This window comes from Capsicum annuum, chromosome 2 (assembly GCF_002878395.1).
Source record: "Capsicum annuum cultivar UCD-10X-F1 chromosome 2, UCD10Xv1.1, whole genome shotgun sequence".
In the NCBI taxonomy this organism is placed as follows: domain Eukaryota; kingdom Viridiplantae; phylum Streptophyta; class Magnoliopsida; order Solanales; family Solanaceae; genus Capsicum; species Capsicum annuum.
Genome location: NC_061112.1, coordinates 147,976,291 through 148,000,890, shown reverse-complemented (window position 1 = coordinate 148,000,890; position 24,600 = coordinate 147,976,291). Strand labels below are relative to the sequence as shown.

At 33.3% G+C, this 24,600-nt stretch overlaps 3 protein-coding genes and 1 long non-coding RNA gene across 4 annotated transcripts; 2 read left to right on the top strand and 2 right to left on the bottom strand.

The window, feature by feature from the left end:
• Window positions 1-868: 868 nt before the first annotated feature.
• On the bottom strand, window positions 869-7,391 carry LOC124896103. Its single transcript, XR_007052550.1, has 2 exons — window positions 7,133-7,391; window positions 869-1,262 (listed from the first exon to the last, which is right to left on the bottom strand). It is a non-coding gene; the product is annotated as an uncharacterized LOC124896103 (long non-coding RNA).
• On the top strand, window positions 3,750-4,992 carry LOC107860390 (basic leucine zipper 43). Its single transcript, XM_016705730.2, has one exon. The coding sequence runs from the start codon at window positions 4,245-4,247 to the stop codon at window positions 4,785-4,787; it is 543 nt and encodes a 180-aa protein (XP_016561216.1). The 5' UTR covers window positions 3,750-4,244; the 3' UTR covers window positions 4,788-4,992.
• Window positions 7,392-10,372: 2,981 nt separating the features above from the next.
• Window positions 10,373-13,250, top strand: LOC107860391 (probable galacturonosyltransferase 9). The gene is made up of 3 exons (XM_016705731.2): window positions 10,373-10,935; window positions 11,296-12,501; window positions 12,671-13,250. Exons 1-3 carry the CDS (start codon window positions 10,795-10,797, stop codon window positions 12,944-12,946), a joined length of 1,623 nt encoding a protein of 540 aa, XP_016561217.1. The 5' UTR covers window positions 10,373-10,794; the 3' UTR covers window positions 12,947-13,250.
• A 6,693-nt stretch (window positions 13,251-19,943) lies between these two features.
• On the bottom strand, window positions 19,944-22,538 carry LOC107858353 (protein GLUTAMINE DUMPER 6-like). The gene is made up of 2 exons (XM_016703014.1): window positions 22,473-22,538; window positions 19,944-20,276 (listed from the first exon to the last, which is right to left on the bottom strand). The coding sequence occupies exons 1-2, from the start codon at window positions 22,536-22,538 to the stop codon at window positions 19,944-19,946; spliced, it is 399 nt and encodes a 132-aa protein (XP_016558500.1).
• Between the last annotated feature and the right edge of the window lie 2,062 nt (window positions 22,539-24,600).

Here is a 24,600-nt window from a genome sequence, read left to right as displayed (position 1 = left end):
TATCTGTCACCTCCTATCAAACAACATATACCAACTCTATCCACTAATGCTAAGCACAAATGGGAAGGCTAGTGGTTTTGTCTTTGCTTAAATTTGATGATGAGACTTTATGATTCTCACGACTTCATTAATTACTAGAACACAACCTTAGGTGCAGTACAAAGAAGTCTATATGACCAACATCAATTGGCAAGCATGTAATCCAGAAGCAACATTGTTTTAATACCATTATCAAATAGCATAACTTGTCTTTGTCCCATATTTCAAAGTTGCCCTGTATTTAAAGCTAAAAAATTATCAGTTGGGTCCAGGATCGCTAACAAATGTACTAAGGTAGTCTAATGCGTGACGAAATGGATCACAAAGTGACTTGAATTTGCTCTCTACTTTTATTCAACACAATCCCATTCTTATCCATTCCCTGAATTTTAAACTTGATTCACATCACCAAAAAGGCAAAAACAGTTGCACTAATATAACCACAACTTTTAAGCAGTAAAATATAAAACAAAAATATCAAAAATTGTCTCTTTCTAAAGTCTCTTTCTGCCCATTAGAAGTTCCTGGGACTTTCGTCCCGGTTCAAATTCTTAGAGCTTGATGCGCTTGAAGGAGCCATCATTATCTTTCTAAAGTCTGTTTTAGCACCCACAGCGAGACCCCAATAATAAATGAAAAGACAAGGTCGAGCCTCGACAAATTCCTCCATTTATTGACAAGTGAAGGTGTGCTAACTAGCGAGCCAACCTTCACTAAGAACTCAATGGAGTACCCGTTTGCAGATTCTTTTATGATGATCAACCACCAGTCAAATAAATTATAAAGCTAATACCTGATAAAAAGATAACCAATTATTGAGGCTTAAGGATAAAGAAAAATGACCAAGAGATAAGTAAAACTAGGCCAGAATTCCCAGCCAGTCGGGACAAAGACTTGATTGGGTTGAATACATGATTGTTATAAGGAAATTATGTGCTCTCACTACCTTTTGAAAGAAGAAAAGAAAAGGGAAGTTGAATAGGCTACGTCAGTGGGGTGCAATAATGGGCATATCAGGTACGAGTGACAGTACCACAAATTGAGTTTCCCATCATGATGACCATGGCACCTGAAGCATTCAAAAACTATGACTTGTACTTGAGGTGATTGGTAGCCAATTAGCCATTGGATTGCACACGAAAGACACGCGCTCCCTGTTAGCAGGGTCCCGCTGCAGGAACCCACCGTGCGCCTCTGTTTTCTTTGTCTTCCAACTTTTTAACCTGTCCAACGGATAATACAGGGCATTTGGTATCAAATGGTGCATATGTTAAATCAAGTACCCCTTCGTGCAAGGCCTTGGCCGATAATTGTGGGTGGTGTCCCAATTACTTGTGTTCGTGGGTAAATGCATTCCCAAAACCCCTAGAGTTTTATGAATTTTTATGAGCAAGATTTGCTATTTGAAGGGCATAAGGGGTAAAATAGCGGGATAAGGCCATAATTACAGAAAGATAAGATATGTTGACATGCACCAGCTTCTTAAGTGGGCAATATCTTTCAGTAGAATCAGTAATATTCATACATTTTACTGTTGCAAGAGTCTCCAACTAGCAAGCTTTTCTTTTCTAAAGACGACAAGAACGCATAAAGTACACCTTTTTCAAGTATTCTTCTTTTTCATTGCATTTTTTAGAGACACTAGCATTTCTTTTTCTTCCTTTTTTTTATCGACTAATTCTATGGGATACTTGTCACCTTTTACCAGCAACAGATAGCACATAACTCTAATCCACTAAGGCTAGGACAGCCGGAAAGAAATCACCTCGTATTTTTTTTGTCTCTGCTAGGATCATGATAGCTAGGCCACACCCTTGGACCGAAACACATGCATCTCAAAGGTGTACCAAATGAGAGTACACGAAACAGATTTTGATCGACATCTAAGGCATAAATTTTCTACGAGGACTTCAATTGAAAATCTGAAGGTATAAACATGAAGTGAAACCAGGAATCTTTCCCACTTTTGAAGTATGTGTAGTATTTTCCACCTATGTTGCTCGGACTCTCCAAAATTATCGACGGATGGGTGACAAATCCTCCAAAAGTACAATATTTTTGGAGGATCAACACTGGTGCGGAAACATTTTTTTAGAGTCCAGGAAAGAGTCTCCCATCTTAGTAGATTGCCTATTGCCGATTGCCGAGCAAGTACAGAAATTGTTGTTTTCCTTTAATATTGGAAAATTTGACCAATTTAGAGTACCATGTATATAAAACACAACCAAAAGAAAGCAAAACAAGAAGATCAGAGAATTAAAGTACTAGGTCTAGTTCAAGCAGAATCCTCGATACAAGGGGAATCCAAATGTACCGTATATGTATAAGTACACACTACAATGATCTATATATGGTCTATATCAATCACCTGAGCAGTATTGGTCACACAGGAAAAGGCTTTCATTTAAAAGCTAAAGTATAAAGTATAGGACGGAAAGAAAATACAACAAAGGCACAACAATTTGAAGACATGAAAAGAAAGAGGAGTCAATATTTGGGTAATTATATTGTGGACTATTCAGTCCACTCAACAGACCCACCTGAAAGGGGGAGGAGCATTATCCCTAAGGACTGAGGAAGTTCTGGTTTTGGATGCATTGCAAATTTTTTTTTTTCATAGTGGAAGACTGGATTTCAAAGCCCATCCATATCTTACCACCTCTTCCTTCCACCACCAACCGAAAAATAAGACTTTAACCGTATGAGTAAATTTAAGTTGTGACTAATATGAGATATAACTTTATATTACACCATTGCGTACAGCTAAGAAATTTTAACCTCCAAGAAACAGAAGTCAGAGGAAAATGCAGTGAATAATTGCTGCAACATCAGAAAGGCGAGTTCTTGTAGAGACCATAAGGAACCCTATAAGAAATTCGGAGCAAAGCTTTAGATCTCCCTCGACTTTAATAAGCCCTATTTTTATGGCACCTCAACTAATTCCACGGGATACCTGCCACCTCTTACCAACAACATATACTAGGAAACTCTATCCACCAAGACTGGAATAGATGAGAAAAATCACTTACTAGTTTTTTTTGTCTCTATTGGTTTTGAACTTGAGACCTCATGGATCTCAACCACTTTATTAACCACTAGGCGACACTCTTGAATGCTTGACTTTAATAAGCTTAAGTTATGCTTATTGTCCTTTTTCGGGAAAATTATTAAACGCTTTACTGGTCTTAAAAAGAGAAATTTTGTTATACAAAGCTGGGAGAAGCTCAATGTGTTATCTTCAGATTACAATCTTGAGCGAATGTTTTCAATAATAGAAGAATGAAGCAAAATCAATAAGAATCACTAGTTATTTTAAACAAATAAAGCAGCTTGATACTGCCCAATCAGATTTCATGAATGCTTTGAAATATTAAATCTAGTTGATAATGAGTTTATTTTCCTAAATTCATTTCAATGAACTTAGATCTTGAACTAGATGCCATACCATTAGATTGGATATCAATCACATTTACCGAACTTTACTCCAGCTTTATCACATATGATAAAGAAAGTGGATACAACAAACTCTGCAGAATATCACCATTCACTGATGACAACGTAGAGTTATTATGGTGACTAATGCAACTAGTATGAATATGAAGCACCTCATATTCAGGCCTAAATTGCCACAAGTGATTTTAAGCCGGTATTGTTATGCATAGGAGAGGAACTATGAACCATATTATATTTATTACTTAAATAATGTTGTGGTTGTTGAGTCATCAACTTATTAAGTGTATGATCTTTCCACTTATAGTCACCTTCCCAAACATCATAAACTATTCTTTTACGGCAGTGACCATTGCTGTCAAAAACCATCATAGAATGAAAACATCATGGATTGTATTGCCCTGGCAATAATGCTGAGTTGGTCTACCTGGTCACCCTTTATGTCGAGTATGTGTCCATGTAGCAGATTAAGTAAAACATATGTTCATTGAGTAAATAACCTCTCCTTATGACCCTAAGATGTTATCATAAGCACATGCACATGTTCAGGATTATATTATGATGATTTCATTTTCAAGGAACTTTACTGTATCTAATTGATACAATATGGGACCGTCTAACTTTTTCCTAATCCTATAAGTAGTCCCCCTTCTGCTCACGTTACCATTCGCCTCCAAAGCCAATTTCTTTTGCTTGACCCTCCATTAAGATCTAAATCCAAAAATTGTCCTTGTTTACTCACATACTTTTAAGCCATGCAACCCACTGATGTCACAGACTTCTACTACCTACTTCCTTCTAACTCAACTCAATTCCCATCTCAATCCTGTGCGAACTATAACACGTCCACATTTCAGCTAAATAGGCTCTTGAACCCTTTATGTCATCTTCAGATCACTCCCCAAGTTCAAGACCTCAATCCACAACTAACATGTTTCAACAGTAACTCTACATCAGACGAAGCTGATGAGCAACAGTTAACTCTAATAAATGAACGTAAACAGAGAAGAATGATATCTAATAGAGAGTCTGCAAGGAGATCACGAATGCGCAAGCAGAGGCACCTAGATGAGCTTTGGGCACAGGTTGTTTGGCTCCGAAATGAGAATCACCAGCTCCTGGACAAACTAAATCATGCTTCTGAGCGTCATGATCAAGTACTTCAAGAAAATGCTCAACTCAAAAACGAAGCTTCAGAACTTCGTCAAATGATCACTGACATGCAGCTTAGTAGTCCTTGTCCCATCTCAAGAGCTCTTGAGAATGAACCTTGCAGTGGTTTACCTCAAAATGAATAACTTATTCAGATTATTATGGAAGCTATGCTCATAGGGATAAGGCCGTTGTCTTGATTTCCTTGTTAGATATTTGTATGGTGGCCACAGTTTGAGTTTTTCCTTTTCTCTTTTGTTGACACGATGAAGGCTATGATTTGGTTTTTACTGCATCTCCTTCTTGTGCTGTATGCTACTCAATAAAAAATTCCCTTCTTTATGCTGTTCATGATGCTAGTTTCACTATAGATACATTAACAAATAAAGAAGAAAATCTATCTCTATTCATAAAGAAGAAAAGGTAAGAGACCATGAGATAGCAACTGACATATGCAAGTATATACCGGGTAGACTTTTTAAAATCACTAATGAATCTGCAACTGAAAAAATGGGAAGAGAAACATCAGTACACTTCCACTAAAGCAGCTTTGTCAATGGAATTGGCCAACTACAGTAAGAATATGTTTTCTTCCTTGAAAGTTGAATGTCAAGGAAGATAGCTAAATGGGACGACAGGAGAGAGAGGGTTGTGCCTGTCAGGTTTGTTTATGGTAAGCATAGCCATAACAGGAGAAACATGTCAAAAGCAATCCACTGAGATCAATATCCACTGTTCCTAGCTTTCATTGTTATCTTCATAATTTCAGACTTCATTATATTATCACAATCTAATCGCATTAGATTCACAACTATAGTAACTGTGAATCAATCCAACTTCTTCCTTATGATATAGGCAAAGAAGAGCAGATTCCATGGAGGGCAGGGCATCAACAATTACCAATACACTAATCAACAAGCTCCCACAACAGTGTGAACTCCTATTCTACTATTTCTTATCAATATTTTTTCTTCCTGTTGTACTACAGGCATCACCTTCCTTTTTAGTAATTTAAGCTGGTTCCTCCTCTCAATTAAAACCTGAACTATTGAAAAATGTAAATATATCATACTGTTTAACAATCACCTGCTAGGCATATCACATCTCTTCTCCGGAATTTACATTCTTTATTGTGTTAAAACTAATTCACAAGGTAGATCAGTTTGGCAAGGCATTAAGTAACAACATAATCCTTAGGCAACTCAATGTCTTTCTCTTGACGTTGTCTGCTAATCAAGTAATCAACTATATTAAATATAAGTAGACTGCAGAAACCCAAAGTTTCGTCTTTTTTCTTAAAATATGTTTCCCATAAATCCAAAGTTTGTGTATGCATGACAGCATGAGCCAGTAAATAAATAACTACATTCAGTCACCCAGTAATTGTTGTTCTTTATAGTCTGGCTGTTCTTGCGAGAAAATTCACAGATCTTATCCAAAATTTTAGAAGTATTTCAATAGCACGTTTTCTCCTTTAGTGTTGCTGTTAGATCCTAGAGAGCTCAACATAATTAATTAAATCTCATCTTTTTGTTGTTTAAAAGGAGAAAGAAATGGATGATCAAGAAGGTCGTACTTGTTCCTTAAAGATAATAGAGTCATGCTGTTGCTTTATGGAATGGTCATCTTCTATAAGCAAGGCCATAGTCCTAGTGAAATATAAAACTAAGTTTACCATCCTCAAAAAGCCTCTTGTGGGGCAGCAGACCGATGTCTACGTGTGTTGTGTGGTAGATATAATAGTAAGAAACTTTTTAATACAACAGGCTTACGCAATTATATGTGCTGAATTTGTGTTTGTACGTCACTGTTACTCCTCGAATAATATTTCCAAATGTTTGGCCAAGAAAATAATTAAGCCCACACCATTAAGATCCTACACCTTATATGTAGCTTCTCACTCCCTCTAGCTATAATGTGGGACTTTGATTCGCACACCCAACACTTCTATTGTTCAGAGATATCAAAAAAGACAAAGAAAAACATCTGAAATAATTTGGCAAAAGTTGCCATCTTCAGCAAAAAGGTATTGGATTGGTTATATACATTTCCAGCGAGTCCTCGTTGGTGGTATAACATTACTCAATTTAAACAAGTTATTAGTTGTTTAACTCGGAAAATGAATCATGTGGGCACGATCTATATCCAAAAAAGGAGGTTTGAACTCAGTAGCTTCATGAAACAATCAACTTCACTACGACAATATAATTTACAAAACGCAAACTACTGATGTCACCGGATCAAAATCAAAATTGCCTAATTTTCAGGCGATACTACAAGTATGTTCGCTATATCCCTTCAACGAAGAATAGACAAAGTGAAATTAATTACTGTAAGTTGCGCTACAGTGTCTGTCTACAGATAGAAGATAAATCAGCATAGCTAACTCGTAATAACAATTTATCGTCTGAGGTTTTCACGCTTATGAATTTTAGCGGAACAGTGCATTATTTGAAATCTCAGGAGATGTGGAGAGCTAATCGGGGATTACCTGTGATTGGGATTAGAATCTGATTTTCATACTGTGATGGAACTCATATGGAAGACGGTGAAATGTTGGTGATAACAAACTTGGTGCACATTCCAGAGCAGCTTGAGATTATGAAATTTACCGGCTCTACAAAAGAATTGGAGTATCAATTAGGAAGTCTCGTCCCCGCGGGATTTGAACTTTCCCGGGCTTACCAAAACTCAAATCTTTTACGGGTTATTAAGCGGGTGTTTGGCTAAACATTGCGAAATTTGAAAGGGAAAAGAAATTGTTTTTAAAGTGAAAAATACTAGTAATTTGAAAATTGAAGTTGTTTTTAGTACAAACTACAAAGTTAATGCTATAATTTGTAGTGAAACAATTTTTTTTTGTTTGTTAAAAAATTGTATTTGGAAAACCATTTATCTACCTCTCTCACGAGGTACTGGTATGATCTTATTTCTAGACCTCACTTGTGAAATGTTGTTGGGTAGATTGTTGTTTAAATTCTTGAACTTTTTGAATTAAAGTTGAATTTTGGAATTTTTTAAAATTTTATGATTAAATGTGTTTTTTGAGTTTAACCCTTAAAAAAGTAAAAATTTTCATAGTCAAACACCATCTTAATTTTAACTCAATGAGTATTGGGTCTGGCCTAGGGGCTTGTTCAGGGTGAGACACTGACAATATTCTTTTTGTTTGGTGTGAGGTATAAAGGATAAATAGTCTAATGTTTGGTGTGAGGTATTAGCTAGTATTGGGATTATTTATTACACCATTTACATCATAAAGTTAGAATAAGTTATCTGATATATATATATGGTGGAATAACTAATCCTTGAATAACTTTTTTTTAGCCAAACAACCTCTTAAGGCACATTAGCAATGGTGGAGTCAAAATTCGAAAGAATAAACGTACGAATTAGTTGAAAGGAATTCAACGTCTACTAAATATACTTAAAAAAAATAAAAATTAATCATGTATAAGTAGTATAAATTTTTATACTTGAACCCCTAAACATAAGCTAGCTCCGCCCTCAATTACATGTATGGGTGAGACTTATACCCTAATTGCTCCATTGTATGTTCTAGACACGCGTAATACCAATGTACGAGCTAATTTAACAGATTTCATACAAATTATACGTTAAATTTCTTATTTAACATTGTTGATGCCTAGGGGCCGGTTGGCCATACATTATGAAATTATGATTTCAAATCACAATATTATAGTGAAGTGAAGTAAAGTTGAAGTTTTATTTAGACGTGCAATTTGAACCTTTTTAAGTTGTATGTTTTCTGACAAAAGTATCGCCCCCCCCCCCCTCCCCAAAAAAATAAATTGTGAAAAATATTATTTAATTCTCATATAGTGTTATCAAATAAACAACCTATAGTTCATAAATTGATAAATTACATGTTTTCATACATTTTTATAAATAAAAAATTGTGATTACAAACTTCAAGTATACGTAATTTTATAAAGATCTACTATTCAATAATAATAGTAACTAATTTTTGGTTAACATAATTCTTTCACATGGTACCTATAATTTTTTCATATCGAGCATATATCTTTTTGCAAATTTTAGAATGATGAGATTTTTCTTTCTACGAAATATAAACGTGGATACAATTTTTATACCATATGAGATGGTGAACTGATCTGAGAAAGCGAAATGCTGATATGGAATTTTCAAATAAGTTTTTTTTTTTTTTTAGAGAGAATTTGATATTTCACAAAACGCCTACTTATTAATATTAGCGAATGACTTTGCATGCACATGAACTGATGGACAAAATATGGAGAAAAAGTGGATGGGGCAAAAGAGTGTGGAACCAAAATATATCATGAAATTAAAATGATATTAAAATATATTATGTATATAAAATATGATCATAATATACTAAACTCACTTTTTTAAAGTTAACAACAGATGTCAAACGGTGTTAGAAATCTGAAAAGGTACATAACTCACTTTTTAAAAAGTGAGTTATGCATTTTATTTCTACATATCTCGCTTAAAAAGTAAGTTATGTTTTTTAATTTATGTACTTATTTAATTTATATATTTATTTTATAATTTATGTGAATTTTTATAAAACTTACATATTATGTAAACAATTAATTTATCTTTTTTAATTTTTTATTTTTTTAAAAAGCTAACATATTTTATTTTTTTTAAACTCACTAATTATGTGATTTTATAAAACTCAGTAATTATTTTTTTAGATATATTTTTATCTTATAAAACTAGATATGCCTCTATTTTTATCATATACTCCCCTTATTTCAAATAAGTTGACCCCTATGTACTTAACATACTCATTAAGAAAAAATTTATTAGGGATTATCCATTTACCAAACTAGTCTTATTAATTATACTTTAAAAATATAAATTTAAGTTTATACATTTTATTTAGTCATTAATGATAGAAATAGTATCGGAAGAATATAATTATATTCTCTTAATTTTATAAAAGGACAATTAAATTGAAATAATTTTTTTTAGAAAGAAAGCCAACTAATACGAAATGGAGGGAGTAAAACACACTGTGAATTATTCAAATATAAAATAAGTAAAAAAATGAGTTGTCCATTGAATATAACTTTTAAAATATGTGTGACAAGTGCATACTTTATTAATGATGTGAATATATTTTTAAAGAATAATTAATAAGACTAATTTGGTAAATAGATAATCCCTAATAATTTTTTTCTTAATGAATATGCTAAAGTACACAGGGACCAACTTATTTGAAATAAAGGGAGTATATGCAACTTATTTGAAATAAAGGGAGTATATGATAAAAATAGAGGCATATATAATTTTATAAGATAAAAATATATTTTAAAAAATAATTATTGAGCTTTATAAAATCATATAATTAGTGAGCTTTAAAAAAAATAAATATGTCAGTTTTTTAAAAAATAAAACTTTAAAAGGATAGATTGATTGCTCGGATAGTATGCAAGTTTTATAAGAATTCATATAAATTATAAAAATAAATATAATAAATCAAATAAGTATAAATCAAAAAACATAAAGTGAGTTATGTATAAATAAAATGTATAACTCACTTAAAAAGTAAGTTATGTACTTGACACATGTCGTTAACTCATTTTGATATAACTTATGTAAAATATAAGTTACATAAGTTAAACATATTATGATTACATTTTATATACATGATATATTTTAATATTTTTTTAATTTCATGACATATTTTAGTGTTGGACTTGCAAAAGACACACATAAATAAATAATTTAAAACGGGAATACATCAGAAAAGAAAGTTCAGGTGTTATTTCTGGAAAAGTTTATTTTATTTTCATTATTTTAAAATCTTCCCTTTCATTTCATTGAATATGCTTTTTCATCTTTACTACGAGTATCAATCGCGTTAGATCCCGAGTTGATTGAAATTCCAAAAATAGAAAAGAAAAACCACCGACGCAGGGGAAAAACATTGGGATAGTCTCCATCTTCAACTGTCTTAGCTTCAGATCTCATTTAATCAACTCCACTAACCCAATCATAATCCACATTAATTCCCTATTAATCTTCCACTTAAATAATTGAACTCAATCCACATTCCAAATTGCATATGTAGTTATACAGATTCAGTGCAGATTTGTCACATTATCAATTAGATCAGTCGGAGTGAGATCTGAAAAAAAAATGGCGGTTGCAGTCCGAGGAGGCCGTGGCGGCGGATCGGCACTTCGGAATTTCTTCTCATACCGAATCTTCGTCTCCGCTATGTTTACTTTACTCTTTCTCGCTACTCTCTCCGTCCTCTTCTCCTCTCACCACGATTCCGTACGTTTTCATTACTTTAATCTTTCTAATTTTACCTCATTTGCTTATGCATATTGTTTGCAATGAGTTGTGTAGATTAAATCATTTTCCTTAAAAAGTAGTAGTAGTAGTTGCTGTAATTAGAACTGTATTTTAGTGTTGATGAGGTCATTCATTTTACCTTTTTTTTTATATGTATGTTTCGTGTTCCGTGGATAAGGCATGCTTTTATATCTTCAGTGCATAAGACGTTTGCTGAGAGTCGATCAGTTTACATTTAGGAAAGAATAGGTACACTGAAGTGTGAAAATGGAGAATGAAAATTTGTATCTGTGGTGAAGGTTATAGTGAAATTGACTAACATTTGATCATGCGTAACAGACTACGTCATTTGTGGGACTGAGTTCAGATCCATTGAAGACTAGGTTAGATTTAATACATAAACAAGCAACTGATCATATAGCGCTTGTGAATGCCTATGCTGCATATGCAAGGAGGCTGAAGTTGGAGATTTCTAAGCAGCTTAAGATGTTTGAAGATTTGGCACAGAATTTTTCTGAACTTCAGTCGAGGCAAAATTATCGCTCGACTTTGTTTGATACTGATGGACCTCTGGAGGAGGACTCCTTGAAACAGTTTGAGAAGGAGGTTAAGGATAAGGTCAAGTTTGCTAGGTTATTGATTGCTGACTCGAAAGAGTCTTATGATAATCAATTGAAAATACAGAAGCTGAAGGACACAATATTTGCTGTTAATGAGTTGTTCGTGAAGGCAAAGAAGAATGGAGCTTTTGGCAGCTTGATTGCTGCTAAATCAACTCCAAAGAGTTTGCATTGTCTTGCTATGCGACTTATGGAGGAGAGAATCTCACATCCTGAAAAATATAGGGATGAGGACCCGGAACCTGAATTTGAGGATCCTACTCTGTATCATTATGCCATATTTTCAGATAATGTTATTGCAGTATCCGTGGTTGTGAATTCGGTGATAAAGAATGCAGAGGAGCCGTGGAAACATGTGTTCCATGTTGTTACTGATAGGATGAATCTAGCTGCAATGAAAGTGTGGTTTAAGATGAGGCCTATTCAACAAGCTCACATTGAAATCAAATCTGTTGAGGATTTTACATTCTTAACTCCTTCCTATGTTCCAGTGCTCAAGCAACTTGAGTCAGCAAAGTTGCAGAACTTTTACTTTGAAAACAATGCTGAGAATGCCACGAAAGACGTGAACAACATGAAATTTAAGAATCCAAAGTACTTGTCGATGTTAAATCACTTAAGATTTTATTTGCCGGAGATGTATCCATCACTTCACCGGATTTTGTTTTTGGATGATGATGTTGTGGTTCAGAAGGATTTGACTGCATTGTGGACAATTGATTTGGATGGGATGGTCAATGGGGCAGTTGAAACCTGCTTTGGATCTTTTCATCGTTATTCTCAGTACTTGAATTTCTCTCACCCACTTGTTGGGGAAAAGTTCAACTCTAAGGCATGTGCCTGGGCGTTTGGGATGAACATTTTTGATCTTGATGCTTGGAGGCGTGAAAAATGCACTGAGCAGTATCACTACTGGCAGAATTTGGTGAGTTGTTTTATGCTGTACCTTCTATCGTTTATGCTTGATTTTTTTGGTAAGTTTATTATAGCATAGAAAACAATAGACTGAATTAGAATCTGATTGAGCTAGGACTTCTTTTCTTTTATCATTTATCCTATTAAGTTATTAATTCTTATCAATTTTTTTTTATTAGAATGAGGATCGGACATTGTGGAAATCAGGAACTCTTCCAGCTGGGCTGATGACCTTCTACTTGAAAACCAAATCGCTGGATAAGTCGTGGCATGTACTCGGCCTTGGGTACAATCCAAGTGTAAGCATGGATGAAATCCACAAGGCTGCTGTGATCCACTATAATGGGGATATGAAGCCTTGGTTGGACATAGCCTTGAATCAATACAAGGAGCTATGGACTAAATATATTGATTCCGAAATGGAATTTGTGCAGATGTGCAATTTTGGCGTGTAGAGGAGCACACTGTTACGCCTCAGCAACAATGAGGTAACAGATACTAAAGCACACTCATTGTTCATCTGAATACTTGAAAATATATTTTCATCCAGAGCGAAGCTCAGGCTGTTGATTCTGTCTACAGTATCTCTCAAATTTGTCGTCTTGTTACTTATTGTAACTTAAAAAAGGTCAATTCAAGCGATCAGCTTTTGTAGACAGTGAAGTGATTCTTTTGTAAGGGACTTTTAGCACGTACAATGGGTTCAGTGACTAATTAAGAGATTTTGAAACCATTAATGCATTTATATATTTGCCACTAGTTTCTTTTTACTGGTTCAAGTCTGCTGCGGATATTGCAATAAATTAACTGTTTTTAATAAGTGAGTTGCGAATGAGAAGTCAGGATAGGATTCAGGGCTTATGGTATTTTTGGACTCAACCACCAAAATGTTCTTAAATTCTCAAGTATTTCCAAATAGTGTCATACATGAGAGTTTGCAGGTTCTGGCATGGATAAATGAACTAGGTTTACTTTAGCTTTACTTTTCCTTTTCTGTTGATCATTACTAATAAGCAGTAAAGGCAGTATTAGCCCTCTTAACATTCTGCACCTCCCCTAATATCCGCTTTGCATTTATAAAAAGAAATTGTTCCATTTGCTGCTTACAAGGTGATCTTAGCCACACCTGGGGTTCCTCTTATCATATGTCTTCATCTTCTCAAATGTTTGCAGTCACTATAGGTTTGTAGATCTTCCACTTCTTACATGTTCCATTTCCTTCTCTGCTCAATGGTATGTTCCCTCCAATCTGAGCTCAACCTATTTCTTGTGGAGTTGGGTTATCATGTCATAACGTTGCATATATCTCTTCTTTCAAATAAATGAATAATAGAAAAGGGAAGAGGGATTAATTTGTAAGAAAATGGATCATACAGGACGTACTATAGATTTGTATAGTGTAATTTCCATAATAATGAGCATAATTGGGCTGGAAACTACTGTGGTTATAAAGGTTAGGGAGGCCATAATTGTGGTGGGGAAGTCTACCACAGTGGTATGTGCTAGGAGAGAATTCTTTACTTGTTAAGTTTTGAAGTTTGCCCTTGCTAAATTAGTATGCGCTTCTCAATGACTGAAGATGGATATTTTATAGGTTACCCAGAGATAATATAGACCAGGTGGTGGAAACTAGGCTGTGAATTGAAAAACAGAACAAACTTTAGGGTGCCGCGATTAGAAGCTGTGGGTTTAAAACTTCTAATGGTATGATTTTGTGCTGAAATACATGTTGCAGATTTGAAGTTGGTTATCCTAATACCCGTCATAAGGTTCGATTTGTGAAATAGCCATCAATGTCTTTGCGTTATGTTCAAGCATTTCTCTGTTTCAAATTATATCTCAATATGGTTTTAAATAAAAGGGAAGCCTTGGAATAACTAGTAAAGTTGTTGCCATATGACCAGGAGGTCATGGGTTCAAATCGTGAAAACAACTTCAGATAGAAAATTGCATACAATAGACCACATTGTGGTCTGGCCCTTTTCAATATGGCTTTAAATAGAGATCAAGAAGAATTTGAACTGTTCACTGTGTGGCGCATGCCATATGCCAGCCACTCTTTAGGTATGGAACGATGAGTTAGTAGGACGTCAATCTAACAGGATCACATCAGATTTTTCTCTCCAGGTGTGAAAATGTTACTGAGGATCATGTCAACTAAGATAAGTTAATATTGATAGGCGAATATAACCCCCTTGGACCCCTTCCCTCTCAATAAAAGAGCGAAAGAATAAGTATGCTTTACTGGAAAATATACAATTGTTTATTTAAAGACATGCGTATTATTTCAGTCTTACATAAAAAAACATTAGGTAATTCTTCTCATTGTTCTGGTCTTGATGGACAGAGTTATGTGGTATCTGTTGTCTATGGGAGGTGGAAGGTAACCCATGGATTTAGTCAAGGTGCACAAAAGCTAACCCCGACATCACGATTGTCAAAAAAATAGTCTTACATCTGGCTTTTGCTAGTGTTAGTAATTAAAACACCCATGATTGGTGTCCTGTACAACGTACAACATATAGTAGAAATTGGAATATCCCAAAAATATAGTAGAGAGTACAGTAGGAAACATGAAAGAGTAGTGTCGGAGAATGAGGAACGTCAAATGTGTGCCACTACTGTACATTCGTAGTGGGTTATTTATTACTTTTTGTAAAGTTATTCAGGTCTCATTCCTTAAACTAGTAAAGTGGGATCCATCTGAGTCACCATAACATGATTGATCATGAGCTTCGTGCCGCTGCGTCCAAAATACATTAGCAAAAGCATATTCTTGCAACTTTTCATCACTAGTTTCACATCTCTTAATTAACTTCTATTTTTTTTTATGTGGCATCTGAAGGGAAGCATCTACTCAACTTCCACGGTCATTTGCATTTAGCATCTACCGGGAAACTTCAGAAATAGAAAAAGGATATTATATCGTTACTTTAATTTCTTTTTACCAGTTGATGGCTAGGAAAAAAACACTTGAAAAGATATAGTGCGTTACAGTTTTTGTAGTGGCGGTGAACATTCGGCCAAGTTCAAATCCAAAAGATAGCTCATGAAGTAAAGATTTTTCAAAACCATATATAAAGAAACATATTCCCTCACAAAGGTAGGGGTAAGGTCTAGGTATATTTTACTCTCCCCAGGACTCACTTCTGGAATTGTATTGGGTATGTTATCCTTATTTACAAAGTAAGGATGTGTCAGACTTTGATATCATGTAAAAAAAAAAAAAAAAACTTGTGCATTCACCTCAATCTCAGAAGCCATTCCCTGAGGTGAGAATCATTCAATATCATATAAAGAGTTCTCTTGATTTGTTACAAGTTTATTAATATGTTTTTTCCTTTGGAGCAAACCATTTGACGGATCTAGAGAAACGAAATGAGAGAAGGGGGGATGGAAGAGTCTCATCAGAGCTGCTTCCTGCTATAATTAACTGTAACATACAACTACTAGGTAGAGAGAAAATGTAGTGCAATCTATCTACCATAATATGGTACAATAGCTTAGTAAAAAGCTATTAGAAATGCAAGAACCAAAACGTCAAGCAAGAGATGGAGTGGCCAAGTAGCTAGGCTTGTCATCACCAGCCATGATGACCACAATCTTTGGTTTCATTGTCACTATCACGTCAATCTGGTTATGATCATTTGTGGGGATCATCGTCCCATTGTTCACTTCCCTTGAAATTGGCAATGAATTACACGATTTCTTTCTGCAATGTGCGCAGGCAAGAATGAAGAGTGCTACAGAAATGAGTAGAAATATAAAGGCTAAGCCTCCAAAAAGGTAAGGTACTGTAGAATTCCATCTCCAGACTGAGCAAGAATATGTGCTATTACAGTTCGAAAGCATCATCTATGATCTCTCTCTGTGTTTCCTAGTGTGAAAATTTTATGGTTTGAAAATTAATTACCAGCTCTTTTAAAAGGTGAAAATTGAGTATGTTGAGAAGGAAGATTCTAAAATGTGCTCTTTAGATTCTTCTGAAAAATTGTGAGAAAATCAAAGTGAGAGTTTACTATAAAATAGTATAAATCAAGAGTCTAGGTACTCAAAATAGTAAAAAGTGAATACAATGGCGCTAGTAGTACGTACGGAATGAAACACATTAACATACCTACATAAAATAATTTAAGCACTTCGTTGCATCTCTTCGATATGAATACAGTAATGATCGTAGTGATCTCGTTTGGTACCTACTTGTATGCCAGGATCTGGTTGGAAACTTCAATCTTTCAATTAAATGGAAAACTAACTACGCTCAATTTAAAAAGTTTATATTTAAAATCAATTCAAAAAACGAACACATTGATCACTTCAAACATAAAGAAACACAAATAACTTATATAAGATATACTAATTAATTTTGGTAACAATATTCGTATATGTTTCTGCACATAAATAATAGTGAAAAATACAATCATAGCAAAGTTTGTCCCTAACCATTACGTCTAAGAGTTGCAACCTGCAACGAATAACGATACAAGAACATTTTTCTAAATCTCACACTAGTAGGAATCAGCAATATATTTTTAGTTTATTACATCAAAATTATAAAACTAATTCTTTCAACAGCGAAAAGTAATCATTTATAAACTATGTATGTCACAGGAAATAACTTATAATCAACACATTTTGAATAATAACACCCACCTCTTTAAAAAAAAAATTAAAAGTCCATTCTTCGTAAGTACAAATTTGATATTCTGTAATGTGAGTTTATCCTGAATGTATGGTCAGATTGAAATTCAACAATGGTGAAAGCATTAATTGTGGACTTTCTGTTAATGCACACAAAATAATCCCTCCTTTAATTATGATCGAATATCTGGATATGTAATCTTTTATAATGGCACTTTAATAAGTTTCAGCGTCAAATATAGGCGTCTCATCGCTTTTGATTAATATATGTTTTATGGGGACTTTTGATTAGTATATGTTTTATGGGGACTTTTGATTAATATATTCGTCCCCGTTCAGCCGTTCATATAATACAAGTGTTCCATTATTATACACAACATTTACAATGTCAATTTGATTAAGAATTATATCTAGATTTTGATTGATACAACATTATATTTAAATTTGAAATAGTTAAGCAAAAAGAAGTGTTGCCTTAGAGAAAGTTGCATAGATTACAGGTTTGAGTCATGAAAATTATCATTATCATTAATGCTTGTGTCAAGTGTAGCGTGTTTATTTAAGATGTTTTAGGATATGGCCTTTTTTTCAATTTCGCTAATACAAAATGTTTTGTGCATATAGTTATGTCTTTTTCTAAAACAAAAAATAAAATAGTGAAAATACTATATAGAATTTAGATATGATGTCACCTAATTTTCGAATTTTATTAAGTAGAGTAATTAAATTCAAGATAGAAGGGGTATAAATGGGATGCAGAATATTATTAACAATATCATGGCGCTTTAATATTATAGTCAAAAAATTTATCAGGTGCTTTTTAGCTGTTGACCTTGAAATATAGTAGGTGCTGCGGCGCCTCGATGTGGTGGTACTAACGCACAAACAGTGGGAATATCCAATGGAATATATGCAAAAAAGTTGTACAATAGTAGTGGAGTACTACTATTATAAAAGAGCAAAAGTACAATTAAGTGTTTATATTTCCTATTTGAACTACTCATTCTGACATACCTCAATTACTGAAATTTTGGTTTTTTATATGAATGATCATGATTTTTTAAATACGAAAGAAAACAATTGCTAGTTAAAGAGTCATTTGATAATAATAATAACAACGTATTTAGTATATTTTTACAAGTAAGATTTTGGGATAATAGAACATGCATAGACTTTATCACCATCTCATGGAGATAGAGAGGTTTTTTTCTAAAGACCCTAAACTCAAATATAGCAATTTCAGATAAAAAAGAAGATGAAAATAACAAAAAATATTTTCTCCGTTTTAAATTGAGATGACACATTGATTAAGAAAAATAATTAATAACATGTCTAGTTTACCATAGTATCCCTATTAAACAATGTTTACATTTTAATTTGAAGAAAAAGTAATTAGTGCAAAGGGTAAAACATGGAAAAAAATTTGTCTCTTCTTAATTAATGAAAAAAGACAAGTAAAATGAGAAATTAAATTAAAAAATTTGAGATGAATAATTTAGGACGGAAGGAGTATCAACTATCAAGCAAAATTGTAAAGACTACGAGAGAGAAATAAGGATAACGACAAAATAGCTTAATAATCAAAGCACACTACGCAACAAATTATGATAGACATCACACAAGCTGGGACAACAATCTTAGGACTAGTAGGATAATAAACACCAATAAGCCTAAACCCTCTAATAATAAAAACACCCCTGAAGTTAATATTACACACTTAATAATTTAGATTAAAAAAATCATTATTTTTTTTTTGACAATCTACTCTTGAAAGAAAAAAAAAAAAAAAAAAAGAAGAGAACATTTAGTGAAGAGTTAAGTTTTGTGCATTATTGATGCACAAAATATTCTATACTATAAGTAAACTTGATATGCTATTTTGGGTTATTCAATTATATATACAATTTTAAAAAGAAAAAATTAATTAACCTACAATAAAAAATTAAGTTACCTAATAATATAAAATACGATGCACAAAATTAAAATTGTTTAGTGAAGAGTGAAGAGACACGCATGACAATAGGTCTCTGTTGCTGGTACTGCCATGTTCGCAATGACAATTTTGAAAATTTTTGTCCATCTCTCTCTTTCATTGTCATCGTCTACTCATTCATTTACTCCTCTCAAGTCTCATCTGTCTTTTCACTTTATCTTTTTTTCTTCTGCGTGAACGGTTTGCCGCATCCCTATCCACATAAAGCTTGTTTTGGCATTTAACCACAACCACCACTACTAGCCTTTCTTCTAAACTCCAAATTCTTATTCCCTCATAGGAGGAATACATATGTCAATATCTCTTCTCCAGTAATCAAATTAGTAAATCCATAGTTCAAAACTCTGCAATTTACATGATAAAGATGAATTAAATCCCACAAGTAAAGTTTGAGCTAATGTTTGGATTACCATATGATCAATGAGTTAAAAGAGTCCTTCATCTTTTTATATATCTTGAGCTAGCGTTTGGAAATAAATTTTGCCACCGATGGATCCGCCACAAGGAAAATGAAAAAGACACATGAGGAAAGAGGACTAATATTTCATCATAGATTTTAATTTTGCTCATAAATTAAACATATATCCAATCTTCGTTCGTCTCAGCTTTAATTAGATTAAACTCAACTGTAGTAATTATATATAACAAAGGACTAAGATGATTAGCTGAAAGTGATAATGCCAAAAAGGAACTCCTGATTGATCTATATTTCTCAAGCGTCTCTGTTTTACATATTCCGAAAACTTACAAAAAGAACCTCCTCGAGGGTTAGCAAAAACGACTAAGTAAACAACGGAGTATATTATATTAGTACAGAATCAGACAGCTGTATGAGTTTTATCAGAACTAATAGGAACTCCGATGTGCGTTGGCTTTTGATCACCGGCCATGATGACGACGATCCTCGGAGACATCTCGACAACTGTACTGTTAACCGGTGGACATGAAGATTTGATCTGCTGGTCGGAGGAAGAAAGGCGTTTGTGGAAAGAACAAGCGAGGACGATGAGAGCAACAACAATGAGAAGCAACATTAATCCTAGACTTCCAAAAAGGTAAGGAAGTGGAGATTTCCATGTCCAGAATGAAGACCCTGAGCCTGAATTTTTACTAATTTCTCTCATTACTTTCTTTTTCTTTCTCTCTCTGCTCTGTGTTATAACAAAAGCAGTCAGGCAGATGATGGCAATTTTTAGCTCATTTTATAGTGGAAAACAAAGTCCCACCCTCCATGAAATTGCTTATTTGCCACTATCTTTATACTCTTCCCCCTCTTGTTTTATCCTAAATACTTATCCGCATCACGTTTTGTTGTTACCATGGTTGAATAAATTAATGAACCGAGGTCATATTATTTTTTTATTTTAACTTTTTACAAGATTATAAAAGTAAAACATATTTTAATACAATCTATCTCTCTTTATATATAATTTGTCAAGAATCTTGTTCACTTTATCGAACTTATAATCAAGTCAAATCAAACAAATAAATTAAAATTAAAAAAAATATTAATTTATCATGACTATACACTCTAGTGTTTACTGATTTATACGTAAGTTTATGACTGGATAGAAAGTTCAAATAAACTTCTTACTCTCGTGCTCTTCTACTTCATCAGAGGTAGAGGTATGGACTGCGTACATCTTACCCCCTCAAACCCCACTAAGTGGGAATACACTGGGTTTGTTGTTATTGTTGTACTCTCGTGCTCTTGGATTAAAAATTTTGCTGGCTCTAAATATGTCTTTGTCATTTATATAACGAAAGGCCATAAAAAGTATAATGAGAATGTTAAAATCAAAATTAAAACTTAGTCTACTATAAAAGTAATTGTATTTTTCTAAAATGAAATGAAAAGCAAAGCAAAGCCAATAAACTATAAATTTTACTGTTATTAATAGCAAATTATATATGTAGGGATGGGGCAAAGACAACTTTCGATGACACGGTAGAAAAACTGATTGGGTTGAGATTGGAGTAAAGCGTATCGCCTACAACTTCCTTTTTATATGCACCACTTTTAGCTGTAAAGATTAAAATTCCATCATATTTGGTCTACACAAAATCAAATAGTAAAACTTTTACCTAACTATTTACATGAACCAAGACTCTTTCAGATTTAGGGCATGTTTATTACATAAGTAAAATATATTAATGCACATATAAAGTGACAATCACCATGAAAAGTGACACTTATTTTCTCATTTTTAATAAATTCATTTGTCCTAAAAAATATTTTGATGAGAAAAACATAAAAATCAAAAAGCCTTGTGGTGGAGGTAAAGTAAAGCAGCATATAGAATTGGTGAGGTAAAACAAAAAGCCATTTTAGCTTCGCCAACAAACAACGTTACGTGTCTTTACAACCTTTTGGTACTTTCTAGTACTTCAACCTATTGATGCATCTCTTTGTTTTTTAAGTCTACATACATTCGTCCCCGTCTAGCTATGGAGTATTCAATAATAGTAGAGTCGAATTCACAAAAAAAAAAAAAAACTACTCTGCCCTGTTCCTATTTATTTGTTTTAGTTTCGTAACAAACAATAATATATTAAATGAAATTTGGAGAAGATAAAGTATACAAATATTATTTTAACTTGCAATGTGGTAAAAAAACTGTTTCATGTAGAGTAGAGCACATTAAATTAAGTATAAGAAATGTAATATGAAAACTGAAGTCAAGTTGGAGATAATGGAGAAATGTTAAAATAATCGAAACAAAAAAGCAATATAATGTAGTGTTAAAATTGAAGATAAAATAATAGGAGAGTACTAATACCTAGTTAATGTGCATATTCTAAATCATTTAACTTCATTAAACACATCATTATCTTTAGTGGTGGAATTGAAAATTTTACTAAATAAATTTAAAATACAAGAAAATAATTCGGCGAAGATGGCGGCACGAATTTCATCATATATTATATATATGTAAAATTTCAAATTTACATATACAGTATATACTTCTTTAATAAAATCATAATTCCACCACATGTATATATCCAATAAAAATGGTGCCCCCAACATTGAATTTTTTCAATTTAAAATATTTTGGGTGGATTTGGGATATGGAAAGAGGAAGCAGATTTAAACTTAAACACATTTTTTAGCTCTATATTTTAAACTTATAATATAAAGTGCAAATAAAAAAAAGTAATTTTTAATTTTTAGCTTTTAACTTATAAATTATTATTTTTTCTTTTTGAGAAAAAAAAGAAGCTAATCCAATCCAAACAGCCCTTTCTTTCTTCCTCATGTGAGTTGCAATACAATGTCACATTTTTGAAACTTACTGTAACTCACAGTGAGATAATGATCATGCTCTACCAAGTTTCTAGACACTAACCAATACATATCCCAACATTTTCAAGTGCTCAAATGCTTCCACAATTTTGATGACAATACCTGACATTGCCGAGCCACCGCACTCTACCAACTCAACCGATAAAATATTTATCGAGTGATAAAATTGGTTCATGAAAATATTATTGTTTTAATCAGAGCAAAATTGAACAGATGAGGCAGGCCATATTTTCATGAGTGAAGTGGTCTAGAAAAGGTGAACTGCACGCATTCGTATTTCAATTTTGTAGAAATAAAGACTATTTTCAATAGATAATAAATTCAAATAAAATGTATCAAATCATATATGAAAAAGGGTCAATGTACTATCGATTACCAACAACTACAAAAGTTAAATCAGCTCACAGAAGTGTGTAGTAGTTGAAAAAATTAACAATAGTGGATGAACTTCCAAATTTCCACAGTGGGCATCGAATAATGAGTTTATGCGTTCCACTTAAGGGTGTCTACTGGGCCGGGCCGATCCAACCCGGCCTGGTCTTTGTAACTAACCCGGTCCGGTTTGATCCATCCCGATAATCCTTAGGGCTTTAGGGTTTCGGGTCCCAGGCCGGTTATTTTTTTAAAATGAGTCTGGTTAACCCGGCCCGAATACCTTTAAAAAAAAAAAATTAGGCCAAATTAGTCGTTGGCCCAACGGTTATATAGCTGTTTTTGGGTCCAAAAGGCTAGTTTGGGCCCATTTATTAAAAAAAAAAATAATAACTTTAAAAAAAAAAAAAAATTTTAATCCCAAAAAAATTCTATAAATACCCTACAACTTCAAATCATTTTTCACACAATTTTTCACTCTCTCAAATCTCAATTCTCAATTCTCAAATATTCAATATATTTAATTTCTTAAAGTGTTCACTTTAATTTTTTAATTTTTCGTTTACAAAGTACAACCGGAAGTTTCTAAAGTCGCAACCTTCGGATACTTTCAAAATTTGGTATTGTCGTTCCATCTCTTACGTTTAATTTTTATTTATTGTATTAATTGTTTAATACATAATTTTATTATATTTGTGTATTTTGAATATTTTTAGTTTAATTTAATTTATATTATGAATAAATTAAGAAACCTCGCTACTAAAGGTGTTAAAAATTTTTGTCCTGGAAGTGGTAGTGGTAGTAAAAAGCGAATTACTAGCAGTAGAGGTAGTTCAAGTAGTAGATATACCTGTGTGTCTTCGCCTCCAATACCGCTTGGTACACCTTTTGAGGAAGAAATAGGTGTAGGTGTTCACGATATGGATTATGTAGAAGCTCAGGAAAATTACGGTATAGAAGAAGAAAATGAAGTGGATGCGGTTAATTTAGACGAAGATAATGAAAATATTGCTGAGACACCCGCAATAGAAGATGCTAACGTTAGATCTGAATCGGTTAATCTCCCTCCCCGTCCTCTCAGTGCCCCAAGACCTCGTAAAAGAACTAGTGTTGCATGGCAATTTTTTAAACGTATATCAGATATTAAGGTGCAATGCAATATTTGTCAACAAATATATAAGCATAGAAGTGGAGGCAAGTAAAGGGGTACGGGTACGTTAATGAGGCATATAGCTGAAGATCACAAAAGAGAGTTAAATATTGCACAAGGTGGTGGGGATGTTGGTGGGCCAATGCAAACTAAAATGGACCCAGCAACCGATCACGTAGCGAAAAAGTATAATAAATTGAGGGACCGGAAAGAAACAACTAAAATGGTAGCTGTGGGTTGTTTGCCTTTTAGTTTTCCTTCTTCTGATGCATTTATTCGTTATATACAAGCAATTTATAATTCTATGTTTAACGGTATTCCTAAAACTACTTGTCGGTCTGATATTTTTAGACTCCATTCACAATATTATTTTTATTTATCAACATTGTTAAAAAATATTCAATGTAGATTGTCCCTAACTTCTGATCTTGGTCGTGCTGTAAATAACAATAATTATTTAACCGTTACTTGTCATTGGATGGATAGTAATTTCGTGATGCAAAAATGTATTCTTGCTTTTTTATATGATGAAGATCGTAAACATACTGGACAATTTATTGCTGATTCTATTGTTAAAATTCCCGGATATTATGGTATCGAAAATAAAATTTTATGTATTGCTTTTGATAATGCTTCTAACAACAAGACT

Bases quoted from the DNA above. Each gene is read 5' to 3' on its own strand.
- LOC107858353 (XM_016703014.1), bottom strand. From the start codon at position 22,538: ATGTCAGGTATTGTCATCAAAATTGTGGAAGCATTTGAGCACTTGAAA. The intron at 20,277-22,472 runs GTTAGTGTCTAG...GTTATAACACAG, and splicing joins AAATGTTGGGATATGTATTG to AGCAGAGAGAGAAAGAAAAA.
- LOC107860391 (XM_016705731.2), top strand. From the start codon at position 10,795: ATGGCGGTTGCAGTCCGAGGAGGCCGTGGCGGCGGATCGGCACTTCGG. The intron at 10,936-11,295 runs GTACGTTTTCAT...CATGCGTAACAG, and splicing joins TCTCCTCTCACCACGATTCC to ACTACGTCATTTGTGGGACT. The intron at 12,502-12,670 runs GTGAGTTGTTTT...TTTTTTTATTAG, and splicing joins ATCACTACTGGCAGAATTTG to AATGAGGATCGGACATTGTG.
- LOC107860390 (XM_016705730.2), top strand. From the start codon at position 4,245: ATGCAACCCACTGATGTCACAGACTTCTACTACCTACTTCCTTCTAAC.